This window comes from Hemiscyllium ocellatum, chromosome 2 (genome assembly GCF_020745735.1).
Source record: "Hemiscyllium ocellatum isolate sHemOce1 chromosome 2, sHemOce1.pat.X.cur, whole genome shotgun sequence".
Classification (NCBI taxonomy): domain Eukaryota; kingdom Metazoa; phylum Chordata; class Chondrichthyes; order Orectolobiformes; family Hemiscylliidae; genus Hemiscyllium; species Hemiscyllium ocellatum.
In genome coordinates this window covers 1,110,142-1,125,405 of record NC_083402.1, presented here as the reverse complement: position 1 = coordinate 1,125,405, position 15,264 = coordinate 1,110,142, and the positions used below count along the sequence as shown (strand labels likewise).

Sequence of the window (15,264 nt, the reverse complement as noted above, 5' to 3'; positions counted from 1 at the left end):
GATGAATGCCATGCCTCTAGGAATTCCCTGGCTGTTCTCTGTTTGGCTTGTCCTATGATGGTAGTGTTTTCCCAGTCAAATTCATGTTCCTGGTTGTCTGAGTGTATGGCTACTAGGGATAGCTGGTCGTGTCGTTTTGTGGCTAGCTGATGTTCATGGATGCGGATTGTTAGCCGTCTTCCTGTTTGTCCTATATAGTGTTTTGTGCAGTCCTTGCGTGGTTTTATGTAAACTACGTTAGTTTGGCTCGTGCTGGCTATTGGGTCCTTTGTTCTAGTGAGTTGTTGTCTGAGTGTGGAAGTTGGCTTGTGTGCTGTTATGAGTCCTAAGGGTCGCAGTAGTCTGGCTGTCAGTTCTGAGACGCTCCTGACGTATGGTAGTGTGGCTAGTCCTTTTGGTTGTGGCATGTCCTCGTTCTGTGGTCTCTCTCTTAGGCATCTGGTGATAAAGTTGCGTGGGTATCCGTGGGGTAACCACCCCAACACACACAAACGAAGCTGCATCAGGACACTATTCAAAAGAGCCACAACACACTGCAGTACACCAGAACTGCGAAAAGAGGAAGAGGAACACCTATACAAGGTATTCGCCAAAAACGGATACCCACGCAACTTTATCACCAGATGCCTAAGAGATAGACCACGGAACGAGGACATGCCACAACCAAAAGGACTAGCCACACTACCATACGTCAGGAGCGTCTCAGAACTGACAGCCAGACTACTGCGACCCTTAGGACTCATAACAGCACACAAGCCAACTTCCACACTCAGACAACAACTCACTAGAACAAAGGACCCAATAGCCAGCACGAGCCAAACTAACGTAGTTTACAAAATACCATGCAAGGACTGCACAAAACACTATATAGGACAAACAGGAAGACAGCTAACAATCCGCATCCATGAACATCAGCTAGCCACAAAACGACACGACCAGCTATCCCTAGTAGCCATACACTCCGACAACCAGGAACATGAATTTGACTGGGAAAACACTACCATCATAGGACAAGCCAGACAGAGAACAGCCAGGGAATTCCTAGAGGCATGGCATTCATCCACAAACTCCATTAACAGACACATGGACCTGGACCCTTTATACAAACCACTACAGCTGAAACTGACACCCGGAAACAGCAAGAACAAACCACTATAAATACCGGAAGAAACATCAAAGCAGCGCTTCACAGGAGGCTCCAATAGCACTGATGATGTTCCCTAGCCAGGGAACGAAACGTTTGCAGCAAAAACTTCCAGCTCGGCGAACAGAACCACAACAACTCTCTGCAGTAACCTAGCAAGCTACTCAGTTCAACAGCAATTAGCATTGGATAACAAAAGGACAACATGCACAATGAATTAATGACATACAGGAATTTGAAATGAAAGATTTCCTGGTACAAAACCTATTCCTACTACAGACTATGCATACTGCAACTTTAACTTTCACCACTTCTACCCAATAGTCAAGCTTATTACACCTTTTCTATAACCACATTTCTTTTTCTTTTTATTTCTTCACAGAATGTGTGCTGTGCTGTGCTGGCTTGGTTAGCTCTTACTGCCTGTACATTGTTGCCTAGTAGGCAATTAAAAGGAGCTGATGACGCAGCGGCATCATTGCTGGATTGTTAATCCAAAGACCCAGATAATGTTTTGGTGACCTGGGTTCGAATCCCACCACGGCAGATGGTAGAATTTCCAAAAAAAAATTGAATTAAGAGTTGAATGATGATCATGAAACCACTGTGGATTGTCAGGAAAAATCCATCTGGTTCACTAATGTCCTTTAAGGAAGGAATCTTGAAAAAAGGAATCTGCCATCCTTCCCCTGGTTTGGACTACATGTGATTCCAGACTCTCAGCAATGTGGTTGACTCCTAATCAGGGATGGGCAATAAATGCTGTTTAGCCAGCCCTCATCCCATGAATGAAGAAAGCAAAAAAAAAAAATCAGAACCTCAACACTATGGTCTGGAGCCAGAACAGGTAAGATTTTCTTCTCAAAAAGGACATAAGTGAACGAGATTGTTGATTATTATTTAGCAACCTATGGTTACATGGTCACCACAAGGTTCACTTTCTATTTCAGATTTTCCTTATTAAATGCAAATTTTTTCATCTGCCATGGTGGATACAAATCCATGAATTAATTAAACCCAAACATTAATCTGGGGTTCTGAATCACTAGTCTAGTGATATTACCACTTCCCCTTAATACAGAAAGAAAAATGAAATTTGTCAATCCTTTTAAATCCCTTTCCCTCTTCCAGAGGAGCACAGGTCAACTCACCTGTGTCAAATAAATATCAAAGCTCTGTGCAAAAGGCCTCATGGAGGCCAAGTACCGAACAATCAGACAGGCATCTTCATAGTCTACATTAGCAGAGTTCATTCTGTAAAAAGAAACAAACCAGTCAGTTTCAAGGCAAGAAAGTACTTAACATGAGTCAAGGCATCCTGAGAGCTGGTAAAGATCTGTTTAATAGCCTGGAAGCAAAATATCAGGTTAGTTTTTCCACTGATGCATTTAGTGAGAATTAAAGGTGTATTTAAGACCAAACAAAGACCAGATCCTGATCAGTAAGGGGATCAAGCGTTGTGGGGAAAAGGCAGGAGAATGGGGTTGAGAAACATATCAGGCCATGATCGAATGGCAGTGCTGACTGGATGGGCTGATTGACCAAATTCTGCTCCTATATCTTATGGTCTAAAGTTTTAGAGATACCATAACAGCAGCTTGTAAATCAACACAGTAAACATAGACTACCACCTGGCAACATTAAAAGAAGAACAAGTTAACTAACAGTTAGAAAATCAAGATTATTAAATCATCAAACTAGTTCACACAATTTAAATGCAGAGGTTTCTCAGGATACAGCAGAAGCATAAAACAATTTACGGCTCAGGATGAGGCGACTCAGACTGTCAAAGCTAGACAAAAGTGTGATCCAGTCTAGTTTCCACCTCTGTGACAATTTCCATGGACAAGAGTCCTCTTCTTGTCCCACAGATCCCTTCACTCACCACCAACATTTCCTTCCACCTTTTCTCTAATTCATTCACAGGATGAGGGCATCGCTGGCTGGGTCAACATTTTTTGCCCATCCATAATTGCTCGGAGTGAAGATATGGGCCTCTGGGAGGTAGGACAAAATGCATAAAGGAGCTGCACAACATGGCTTCTGCATTGCTAAATTAGATTGCACGGAACCAGACAGAAACAAGAAATCGCAGACTGATTTAATTCCAATGAAAAAAACCGAAATAATGGTTAATTCTAAATTGCAGTTAGAGACAAAATGGCTCACAGCACCTTCGTGGTCACTTGGTTCCCTGTGCCAACATGACCACCTGCAATTAGTCTTGAAAGTTATTTAAAAAAAACTAACCACACTTTGCAAGATGCGAGTCCTCATACAGGAAATACTAAACCACATTTTGCAAGCTGCAAATCTTTGTAAAGGTGACATAAACCACTATGACTTAATCAATATCATTGGTTCAAGCAACTATCCATGAAGTGATATCATGTAGTGATTGGTTGTTACTATGTGATCATACTCCATGTCTGATCTTGAATAAAGTATTCGAGTAAAAAGTGAGGTCTGCAGATGCTGGAGATCAGAGCTGAAAATGTGTTGCAGGTTAAAGCGCAGCAGGTCAGGCAGCATCCAAGGAACAGGAAATTCGACGTTTCGGGCATAAGCCCTGATGAAGGCCACTTCAATTTAACACCCTGGGCAACATCTCTGGGCTTGCTGCATTCTTCCAGTGAAGCTCAGTGCAAACTAGAAGAACAACACCTTGTTTTCCACTTGGGGACACTGCAGATTTCCTGACTCAATATTCAGTTCAATAGTTTTAAGGGCTGAGCATGTCCTCACCCCACGCACCCTCTGACCTTGTTATCACAAATGCCGCAGACCCAGTCTAGCAGCTATGTACTTTAGGATACAATCAACAGTGCTGCTTCCAAGTCACTCTTGGTGGTAGACATTGAAATCCCCCAGCCAGAATACACTTTGTGCATTGTTCTTTTAAGACTCATTCATGGGATATAGGTATCACTGGCCAGGCTAGCATTTATTATGGCGGAATCTTCAGAAAAGATGTGACAGTGAGTAACCAGGAGGATGGATTAGAGACTTTACAGGAAATGGGTTGTAAAGTAGGGACAGACAGGTTCTGTAGGGCAGGAACAGTTAAAAACAATGGTCTACCTATGTAATGTTGTTTGAATTTTGGGCATTAATTGCCCAGAGGACAGTTTAAGAGCCAGCCGCGATGCCGTGGATCTGGAGTCACACATAGGCCAGACCAGATAAGGACAGTAATTTCCTTCTCCAAAGGATATTACTGAACCAGACCAGAGAGATTTTCCCAATAACTGGCAGTGGATTCATGTGATCATTAGACTCTTAACTCCAGATACTTACTGACGTCAAACTCCATCATCTGCCACAACATAATTCAAATCTAGGACCTGAGAACATTATCTCGGTCTCTAGATTAAAAATCCAGTCATCGCTTCCCTTTTGTCACCCTCAGTGTTGTTCCATATGGAAGAATACTGATTCATCAGTCAAAGGGCATGGTACACGATTAACAGCAGGAGGATTCCTTTGCCCAGACACCATCAGGCTTTGTGGGGTCAAGTCAATATTGGGGACTTTTAGGGTAACTCCCTGCTGACTGTACACCATAGTGTGACCACCTCTGCTGGGTTTGTCCAGCCAATGGGACAGGACATATCCTGGATGGGAAGGACCATGATACTGCAACCAACTGTTGTTTGATTAGTCTGTGAGACAGCTTCTCCCAAATTTAGCACAGGCCCCAGAAGTTAATTGAGACGATTTAGCAGGGTCAGCAGAGATGTTTTTGCCATTGTTATTTCTGGTCCCGAGGTCCGGTCAAGTGGCCCATCCAATTTCTTTATGCAAACTTGGGAGAAATTATTACAACTGAGTGCCTTGCATGGTCATTTCATGACAGTTGAAAGTCAACCATATTACTGTGGATCTGGAGTCACAGAGCACTGAAATAACCCTGCAGTCCAACCAGACAATGCCCAATACAATTGCAAACTAGTCCCACCTATTTGTTCCTGGTCCATATCTCTTTCCTATTCATGTAACTGTCTTTTAAACATTGTAAGCCTACATCCACCACTGCCTCACCCTTTGTGTAAAAAAAGTTGCCTCTCATGTCTTTTTCAAATCTCTCTTCTTACACCTTAAAAATGCACCCCCAGGCTTGAAATACCTCACCATAGGGAAAAGACATCTATGATTAATCTTACCTATGCCTTTCTGATTTTATAAACTTCTTTAACGTTACCTCTCAACCTCTTATGCTCCAGTGAAAAAAATTCCCAATCTTTCTGTATAACTCAGACGAAGTAAGGATGACAGACTTCTTTACCTGAAGAACATCAGTGAACATGTTGGATTTTCCTGACAATCAGCATGGTTTTATGGTTTTGATTGTTATTGAATTCTACCACTTCCCACAGTGAGAGTTGAATCCAGGTCCCCAGGACATTACCTGGGTCTCTCGATTAACAGTAGTGATAATAACACTATGCCAACACCTCCATTTGTAGACTCCATCATTCTCTCTACTACCATCATTCTCACCTAACTTTGTCATCTGCTAACTTAGTGACAGTGCATTCACTTTCTTCGGACATCTATGGCATTCCACTAATTATAGGTTACCATCCTGAAAAAGATCCCCTTTATCCCAACTCTCTCTATTCTATTACTTAGCCAATATTCTATCCAGACTAATGCATTATCTGCACTATCATGAGCTCTTAAGTAACATTATGTGCTGTACATTATTAAATGTCTTTTGAAATTCCAAATATGCTATTTCCTTTTATCTAATATCTGCACAGAATAAAGTTGTCGGGCATAGCTTTGCCTTCGGTACTATATTGTTTGTAGCAACAGGTCACAAAGAACAGAAAAGCAGAGGAATAGGCCCTTCAGCCTATGTCTGCGCTGACCACAATGCAATTCTAAACTAATCCCATCCGACTGCATATGATCTGTACATTTGTACTGTGCATGTGTCTAAATGCCTCAAACATCACTTTTCTATCTGCTGCTACCATCTCCCCTGGCAGCATGCTCCTGGTTCCTATCACACTCTACACATCTCCCATAAACGCTCCTCTCTTGCCTCAACTTATACACCTAGTATTTGACATTCCAGTGATAACGCCACTAAGTCATTACCAAAAGACTCCCGAGTATCCAGCATACTCATGCCTCTCAAGTTTGCATACTTATCAGGTCGCCCCTCAGCATCCGATGCTCGAGCAAAAACAATCCAAGTTTGTCCAACAACTCCTTGCAGTTAATTTATTCTAATCCAGGCAACACCTAGTAGACATATTTTGTACCTTCTCCAAAGACTCCACATCCTTCCTACAGTGTAGTGACCAGAACTAAATACCATATTCCAAATGTGTCTTTACTAAAGTCCTAAACCTGTGATGATGCTGCTCCTTTAACAAGATTATGCTGTCCTTCGCTTTTTTCCCCAGAGGGGTTATAAAAGCAGCGATTCCAAAATGTCTGACTTGAATGGGTTTTAAGGCCAGTTTGATTATAGCTAACAGATACCGCATCAGACAATAAGCTTTAAAAATGTGTACAATGAAAGGGAAGTGGCCAATTCTCCCAGCTCAGCTTTCCTCTGGTTTGATTTGGTTTTGGCAGTCTGGCTATTCGGGGGTGCAGTAGTAGTATGGTGCACTGACCTCTACACCGCTGAAGCCAAACGCCAACTCAAGGACACCCGACTGCCCCCTCGAATATAACCCCACCCCCTGTAAAAACACCATCCCATATTCCCAAATCCTTCGTCTCTGCCGCATCGGGTCCCAGGAGGACCAGTTCCAATACCGAACAACCCAAATGGCCTCCTTCTTCAAAGACTACAATTTCCCCCCAGATGTGATCGATGATGCTTTCCACTGCATCTCCTCCACTTCCTGCTCCTCCGCCCTTGAACCCCGCCCCACCAATCGCCACCAGGACAGAACTCCACTGGTCCTCACCTACCACCGCACCAACCTCCAGATACATCGTATCATCCGTCGTCATTTCCGCTACCTCCAAACAGACCCCACCACCAGGGATATATTTCCCTCTCCTCCCCTATCAGCGTTCTGAAACGACCACTCCCTCGTCAGGCTAGTCCGTTTGTCCAATGTAGTGTTCGTTCTTGCACGGTATTTTGTAAATGACATTAGTTTTGCTTGTTGTCTGTATGGGGGTCTTTCAAATTCATTAGCTGCTGTTTTAGTGTGTTGTGGGCTACCATGATGCCAAGGTGTCTGAGTAGTCTGGTAGTCATTTCTGAGATGTAGGGGAGAGTGGCTAGGGTTTCTGGATGCATTTTGTCTGCTTGTTTGGGTTTGTTGCTGAGAAATCAGCAGACTCTGAAATGACAGCCAGACTACTCAAACCCCTTGGCATCATGGTAGCCCACAAACCCACCAACACACTAAAACAGCAGCTAATGAATTTGAAAGACCCCATACAGACAAGCAAAACTAATGTCATTTACAAAATACCTTGCAGGAACACTACATTGGACAAACAGGCAGAAAACTAGCCACCAAGATACATGAACATCAAAACGACATACCCTCTCTCACTAGTATCCTTACATACAGATAAGGAAGGACATCACTTCGATTGGGACAACACATCCATCCGAGGACAGGCCAAACAGAGACATGCACAAGAATTCCTAGAACGCTATCAACACACACTGACTTGGATCCCATTTACCATCCCCAGAGAAAAAGAACAGGAAATGACATCACCGTAGGAAATGATGTCACTACAGGAAATGACACTGCCGACACAAGAAACACAAACATATGAATAGAAAGTGGGCTCCACCACCAGTGTTCCATCCTGAGGCTCACTGAAGATGTTACATAGTATGGTATGAAACATCTGAAAATGAACCTTCCAGCTCAACGAGTAAACCTACATCCAGAACCTCAACTTGTGCTACAAATCTTCTCAAAACTTGCTAACCCTGTCTGATCAAATGGGGGAGACAAACCAGGAGCAGATAGATGACAAAGCAGACATCTTTAGCTCGGAGAAATTAAATGAGTTACAGCAGAAAGATGAAAATTTGCAGCAAATGTATCAAAAGGCATACACAGTAAAAGAATCTGAATGCTTCCCTGAATGTTATCTTAAAAATGATGTTTTAATGAGGAATTGGACACCATCACATATTCAGGCAGATGTGAAATGGGCAGAAGTTCATCAAGTTGTATTGCCAGAGGGTTATAGAACGGAGGTGTTGTGAGTGGTGCATGAGCTACCACTAGGGGGCAAGTTATGAGTGAGAAAAACTCAAGATAAAACTCAAACTCTTCTACTGGCCTGGCGCGGTGGTAGTTTGGCGCACCGACCTTTATACCGCTGAGGCCAAACGCCAGCTCGCGGACGCCTCCTCTTATCACCCCCTTGACCATGACCCCACCACCAAACCTTCATCTCCCAGACCATCCATAACCTCATCACCTCAGGGGATCTCCCATCCACCACCTCCAACCTCATAGTCCCACAACCCCGCATCGCCCGTTTCTACCTCCTGCCCAAAATCCACAAACCTGACTGCCCCGGCCGACCCATTGTCTCAGCCTGCTCCTGCCCCACCGAACTCATCTCCACATACCTCGACACGGTTCTGTCCCCTTTAGTCCAAGAACTCCCCACCTACGTTCGGGACACCACCCACGCCCTCCACCTCCTTCAGGATTTTCGCTTCCCTGGTCCCCAACGCCTTATCTTCACGATGGACATCCAGTCTCTGTACACCTCCATCCCCCATCACGCAGGACTCAAAGCCCTCCGCTTCTTCCTTTCCCGCCGCACCAACCAGTACCCTTCCACTGACACCCTACTTCGACTGACTGAACTGGTCCTCACCCGGAATAACTTCTCTTTTCAATCCTCCCACTTCCTCCAAACTAAAGGAGTTGCCATGGGCACCCGCATGGGCCCCAGCTATGCCTGTTTCTTCGTAGGATATGTGGAACAGTCCATCTTCCGCAACTACACTGGCACCACCCCCCACCTTTTCCTCCGCTACATCGATGACTGTATCGGCGCTGCCTCATGCTCCCACGAGGAGGTTGAACAGTTCATCAACTTTACTAACACCTTCCATCCCGACCTCAAATTCACCTGGACTGTCTCAGACTCCTCCCTCCCCTTCCTAGACCTTTCCAATTCTATCTCGGGCGACCGACTCAACACAGACATCTACTATAAACCGACTGACTCCCACAGTTACCTGGACTACATCTCCTCCCACCCTGCCCCCTGTAAAAACTCCATCCCATATTCACAATTCCTTCGTCTCCGCTGCATCTGCTCCCAGGAGGACCAGTTCCAACACCGTACAACCCAGATGGCCTCCTTCTTCAAGGACCACAGATTCCCTGCAGACGTGATCGACGATGCCCTCCACCGCATCTCCTCCACTTCCCGCTCCTCCGCCCTTGAGCCCCGCTCCTCCAACCGCCACCAAGACAGAACCCCACTGGTTCTCACCTACCACCCCACCAACCTCCGTATACAATGTATCATCCGCCGTCATTTCCGCCACCTCCAAACGGACCCCACCACCAAGGATATATTTCCCTCCCCTCCCCTATCAGCGTTCCGCAAAGACCATTCCCTTCGTGACTCCCTTGTCAGGTCCACACCCCCCACCAACCCAACCTCCACTCCCGGCACCTTCCCCTGCAACCGCAGGAAATGTAAAACTTGCGCCCACACCACCTCCCTCACTTCCCTCCAAGGCCCCAAGGGATCCTTCCATATCCACCACAAGTTCACCTGCACCTCCACACACATCATCTATTGCATCCGCTGCACCCGATGTGGCCTCCTCTATATTGGGGAGATGGGCCGCTTACTTGCGGAACGCTTCAGAGAACACCTCTGGGACACCCGGACCAACCAACCCAACCACCCCGTGGCTCAACACTTTAACTCTCCCTCCCACTCCACCGAGGACATGCAGGTCCTTGGACTCCTCCATCGGCAGAACATAACAACACGACGGCTGGAGGAGGAGCGCCTCATCTTCCACCTGGGAACCCTCCAACCACAAGGAATGAACTCAGATTTCTCCAGTTTCCTCATTTCCCCTCCCCCCACCTTGTCTCAGTCGGTTCCCTCAACTCAGCACCGCCCTCCTAACCTGCAATTTTCTTCCTGACCTCTCCGCCCCCACCCCACTCCGGCCTATCACCCTCACCTTGACCTCCTTCCACCTATCACATCTCCATCGCCCCTCCCCCAAGTCCCTCCTCCCTACCTTTTATCTTAGCCTGCCTGGCACACTCTCCTCATTCCTGATGAAGGGCTCTGGCCCGAAACGTCGAATTTCCTGTTCCTTGGATGCTGCCTAACCTGCTGTGCTTTAACCAGCAACACATTTTCAGCTCTGATCTCCAGCATCTGCAGACCTCACTTTTTACTTGCAGTTGCATTTTCCCAAGCATATCATACATGTCAGGTAATGGGAAAACCATAGACAGTTATAAAACCTGCACCTTTAGCACTAATTCTTGCATTTGAGGAACCTTTTACAAGAGCCTTAATTGATTGTTCAGGACTCCTTCCAAAAACAAAAAATCAGAATCAGTATTTGTTAACAATAATGGATGTGTCCACTAGATTTCCAAAGGCCGTTCCATTACGCAATATCGCAACTGAAAGGACTGGAAAGAAATTATTCAACTTTTACACTAGATATAGACGACCCGCAGAGATCTAGTCAGATCAAGGGTCAAATTTTACATCAAAATTATTCAAGGAAGTTATGAACAGCTTATGAATAAAACAATTCAAATGTACTGTGTACCACCTAGAATTAAGGGAGGGCTAGAAAGGTAGTATCAGACATTAAAGACCATGTTAAGGGCTTATAGTCAAGACTATCCAGATAACTGGAATAAAGGAATTATGTTTGTACTTTCTGTGATCAGAGATGCACCAAATGAATCGACCAAATTTAGTCCTTTGAATTAGTTTTTGGGCATAAGTGTGAGGACCACTAAAATTAGTTAAGGAGAAATCAGTGAGTCAGAACTCAAACTACATTTTGGACGTGTCAGATTTTAGGGAGTTGGCTAGACAGCATTTAAAAGTATCACAGCATACAATGAAATAGGAAGCAGACAAGAAATCAAAAACTCTCAATTTTACTATCGGAGATAACAAGTGTCAGTGTTACTTTCAGTGAAAGGTGAACCTTTAAAAGACTTAGTGAATCTTATCAAATCGAAAGTAGGTTGTGTGGGGTGAACAATTTGATCAGGACTGCAGATAGAAAGAAATCTCACAAAGTGCGTCATGTGAATATGTTCAAAAGGTATTTTGATAGGGAAGGAAAGCCCTTCAAATTCCATCAGTAAATAGGATCATAGTCGTCATCCAACTCAGTGCCCTGTTCTCATTTTCACCTCGTTAGGTGGGGAGGAAATGACCAAGTGGCACAATCACTGGACTATTAATCCTGAGACCAAGGTAATGGTCTGGGAATCTGGGTTTGAATCCCATCATGGCATATGTGGAATGTGAATTTCATAAACCTCTGGAATTCAGAGTCAAATGGTGACCATGAAACCATTGGCAATTGTTGGGAAAATCCATCTGGTTCCCTAATGTCCTTTAGGGAAGGAAACTGTCTTTCTTACCTGGTCTGACCTACATGTGACTTCAGATCCACAGCAATGTGAATGGCTCTTAAATGTCTTCTAGGCTATTATGGATGGTAAATGCTGGGCTAGCCAGCAACGCCCTCATTCCATGAACAAAGAAAAAAAATCCTTTGATTCCTTTTGTTTCAAGAACTAGATCTGTTGTCTTCTTGCAAACATTCAATATTGTGGCCTCAATCACAATATATGATAAAGCAACAGATTCTCCAGCCCTCCATGTGCATGCTGACCAATAAGCACCAAACTAGACAAATCCCATTTACTTGCACTTGGTCCATAGCCTAGTATGCCTGGCTACTTTATGTGTTTGTTCCAATGCTTCTTAAAGTACATATCTCCACTACCCTCTCAAGTAGCGTTTTCCAGATTTCTACCATCCTGAGTGAAAACATTTTTCCTCAGATCCCCTCTAAAACACCAACTCCACACATTAAATATTTGACCCCATCTGCCAAGGGAAAAAGATTTTCACCATCACTTTATCCATTCCTTTCAATTTTGTACACTCATTCAGATCTACGGTCGACCTATTGTGCTCCAGAGAAGAGAAATTCCATCTATCTAGTCTCTTCTCATGTCTGGAATGCAAACGCTCAGTTAACAACCTGGTGAACTTCCTGTACCATCTCCAGTATAACCATGTGTCCAATACTGTTGCAAGCAGAACTGCACATAGTATTCCATCTGTGGCTTGTCCAATGCTCAATGGAATTGCTACAAATCTCCCTGCTCCTAAAATCCACATTCCAGCTAAAGAAAGTAAGCAGTCTGTATGCATTCTACACCATCCTATCTACTTGCACTAACATTTCAGAGATCTATGGACTTGTACACCAAGATCACTTTGTTTCACAGTACTCCCTAGGATATTGCCATTCATTGTGTAAACCCTTCTTTTACTTAACCTTCTAAAAATTTATTACCTCACACTGATCAGAATTAAATTCCACCTGCCATTGCTCTGCCTAATTTACCAGCTAATCAATATCGTACCGTAGCCTGAGACAGTCCTCCCCACTATCAATAATGCCAATTTTCTGTAATCTGCAAACTTATTAATTATACCTTCTACATTTGCACGCAAGGGTCATTAATGAGAATACCAAACAGCAAGGGTCCCAACAACAACCCCTAAAAGGTCTAAACATAAAAGGTCTCCCACTTTTAACATTCTTATCCTTACACTAAGACCCCTGGTTCTGGACTCTTTGGTCATTGGCAACACCCTTTCCCCTTTAGTCCCGTTAGAATTGTTGTAAGTTTCAACGAGATCATCCCACCTCATTCTTCTAAACTCCAGACTTGCCTGAAAATAACATTAGCTGAATTGTAAATCATAACAACCTGCATTTCAATCTTGGACTGCACATCCACAAATTCTTGAAAATAGTAGGAAAGATGGATATAGTGGTAAAGAAAGCATATTAAATGCCTCACTGCACAGTATGAGCTATAGAAGACAAAAACAGGGGTTTAATGCTGTTACTGTACTAAGACACAAGCTAGGTCACAGTTCAAATTGTGTGTACCATTCTGGTCACTGCATTGATGCAAGTGTTCTTGAAAGGAGATTTATAAGAATGTTGCCATGTTGAAAAATGCAATTATGAGATAAAATTGGATAAGTAGGGTTATTTTTCTTTTATTAAGTTACCTGTAAATCTCTTATATTAATGCTGCACAAAATAATGAGGTGTCTAGATAAGAGTAGACAGTAATAATCAGTTTCCTATGGCCAAGAGGTCAATTACCTGAGAATTAAGTAATTTATAGAAGAACTAGGGAAGACACAAGGTAAAACATTTACACACAGAGGATTGTGCTCAGGTTGACTTTATGTCTTTTCTTGCTCCTCTTGAACTCATCTCAGAATATTGTAAGACTATGGCAAGTTCTTCTCATTCACCATCCCCACTTTCCTTAACCTGGGATGTTAGCCATCCAGGCCAGACATGCAGGAAGTTAGAAGAACACAGCATGCCAGGCAGCATCAGGAGGTGGAGAAGTCAACGTTTCAGGTGTAACCCTTCTTCCCGAAATATTGACTTCTCCACCTCCTATTGCCAACTGACTTGCTGTGTTCTTCCAACTTCCCACGTGTCTACCTTGGCTTCCAACATCTGCAGATGTTTTTGTCTCTAACCTTTTTTTTTAAAAATCTCTAGCCATCCAAGCCAGGAAATTTATCCACTTCAATGGTAGTCAACCCATCATTTAATTTTCCTCCATACTTCACTTTGACCATTTCCACTGTTACTGTTGTTTTGTTGGTCGCTTGCTCCTGAATAAAAAATTATGAAGTACTCATTCTCTTATAGCTTTGCTGATCTCTCAAGGAATCAAGAAATATGGAGCCAGGATACAAAAGTGATATTGAAATAACAGCCCAGAAGCAGAAGCAGGGGAATCAATCCAAGTCCTATACTGCACTATAAATGTTTCATAATTAAGCTAACCTGCAGGGCCAGTCCATTGTCCACTTTTGAATATAATCCTCCCAAACTACACAGCTTACCTTAGGGTGCTAAATTGAGCTGGGGCAGTTTTGATGACAGAGCGAAGAAATTTCTTGCGTTTTTCGGCTCTTTGCATAATCTCTCCTGTAGATTCTACCTCCTTAGCATGCTGTGCTCCATCTGAAGAATCGTCATCTTTCTGATTCTGTGACTTCATTGCCTTCTCTGTCTCCATTGTAGTGTCACGAAACCACTGTGCAATGTAAAATTTCCTAGCAAACTTAAAAACAAACACGAACTTACTGCAGGATCTGTGGCAGAATATCAGACTGAAACTGGACTGTTACTGAATCCAGTTTACAATGGAAAACAAATTGTGACAATTTCACCAGCAATTCTTTGACTCTGGGTCATGAATTACTATTATCTCCACACGAATGTAGTCAATCCCACGGAAGGTAAAACAATATTTCATGTCCAGACATTGATGTTATGAATGAAGGTTTATTTTGGCGAGGAACAAAAAGTCCCTTAACATCCCCAATAGTATCGCTTAGACGTGCTCATTAACCAGGCCTAACCCTAACCGACCCATGAACTCTGCCTAAACCTAGCCCAGAGGTTACCCCTCAATACACACACACACACAACCTCCCCGCTCCCCCCCCACCGGCCACCCACATCCAGGCACTATAAGGATAACCCGAATTCCTCTACAAAGGGATAAATATATTGAGTAGCTAGATTTCGCTTACCATTAGCGAGGGGTCAGTCTCTGTATTCTCATCCAGGTAATCCAACAATGCTTTCTGAAGCTGCTGAACTTCATCCTCTATCCCTGAAACCTGTAGGATTATAACCATTAGCAAGCATCCAGATTTTGTAATTCTCAAAATAATCTCATAACATCTAATATCATGCATTTCTCAACCACAACCTGTATCAGCACACAGTAGCAGCAGCAGTGTGTATCATTTACAACCTGCATTGCAGTAAGGCTCCTTGCAGCTTCCAAACCACT

General features: G+C 43.7%; 1 protein-coding gene across 3 annotated transcripts in view; it reads right to left on the bottom strand.

The window, feature by feature from the left end:
* nipbla (NIPBL cohesin loading factor a) overlaps window positions 1-15,264 on the bottom strand; it is a 529,062-nt gene that overhangs the window by 182,779 nt on the left and 331,019 nt on the right. For all 3 annotated transcript variants that reach the window (XM_060834051.1, XM_060834059.1, XM_060834067.1), the window contains 3 exons: window positions 14,999-15,088; window positions 14,303-14,523; window positions 2,296-2,398 (listed from right to left, as the gene is read on the bottom strand). In XM_060834051.1, coding sequence (XP_060690034.1) covers window positions 2,296-2,398; window positions 14,303-14,523; window positions 14,999-15,088 — 414 coding nt within the window. The remainder of the gene's footprint in view (window positions 1-2,295; window positions 2,399-14,302; window positions 14,524-14,998; window positions 15,089-15,264) is intronic.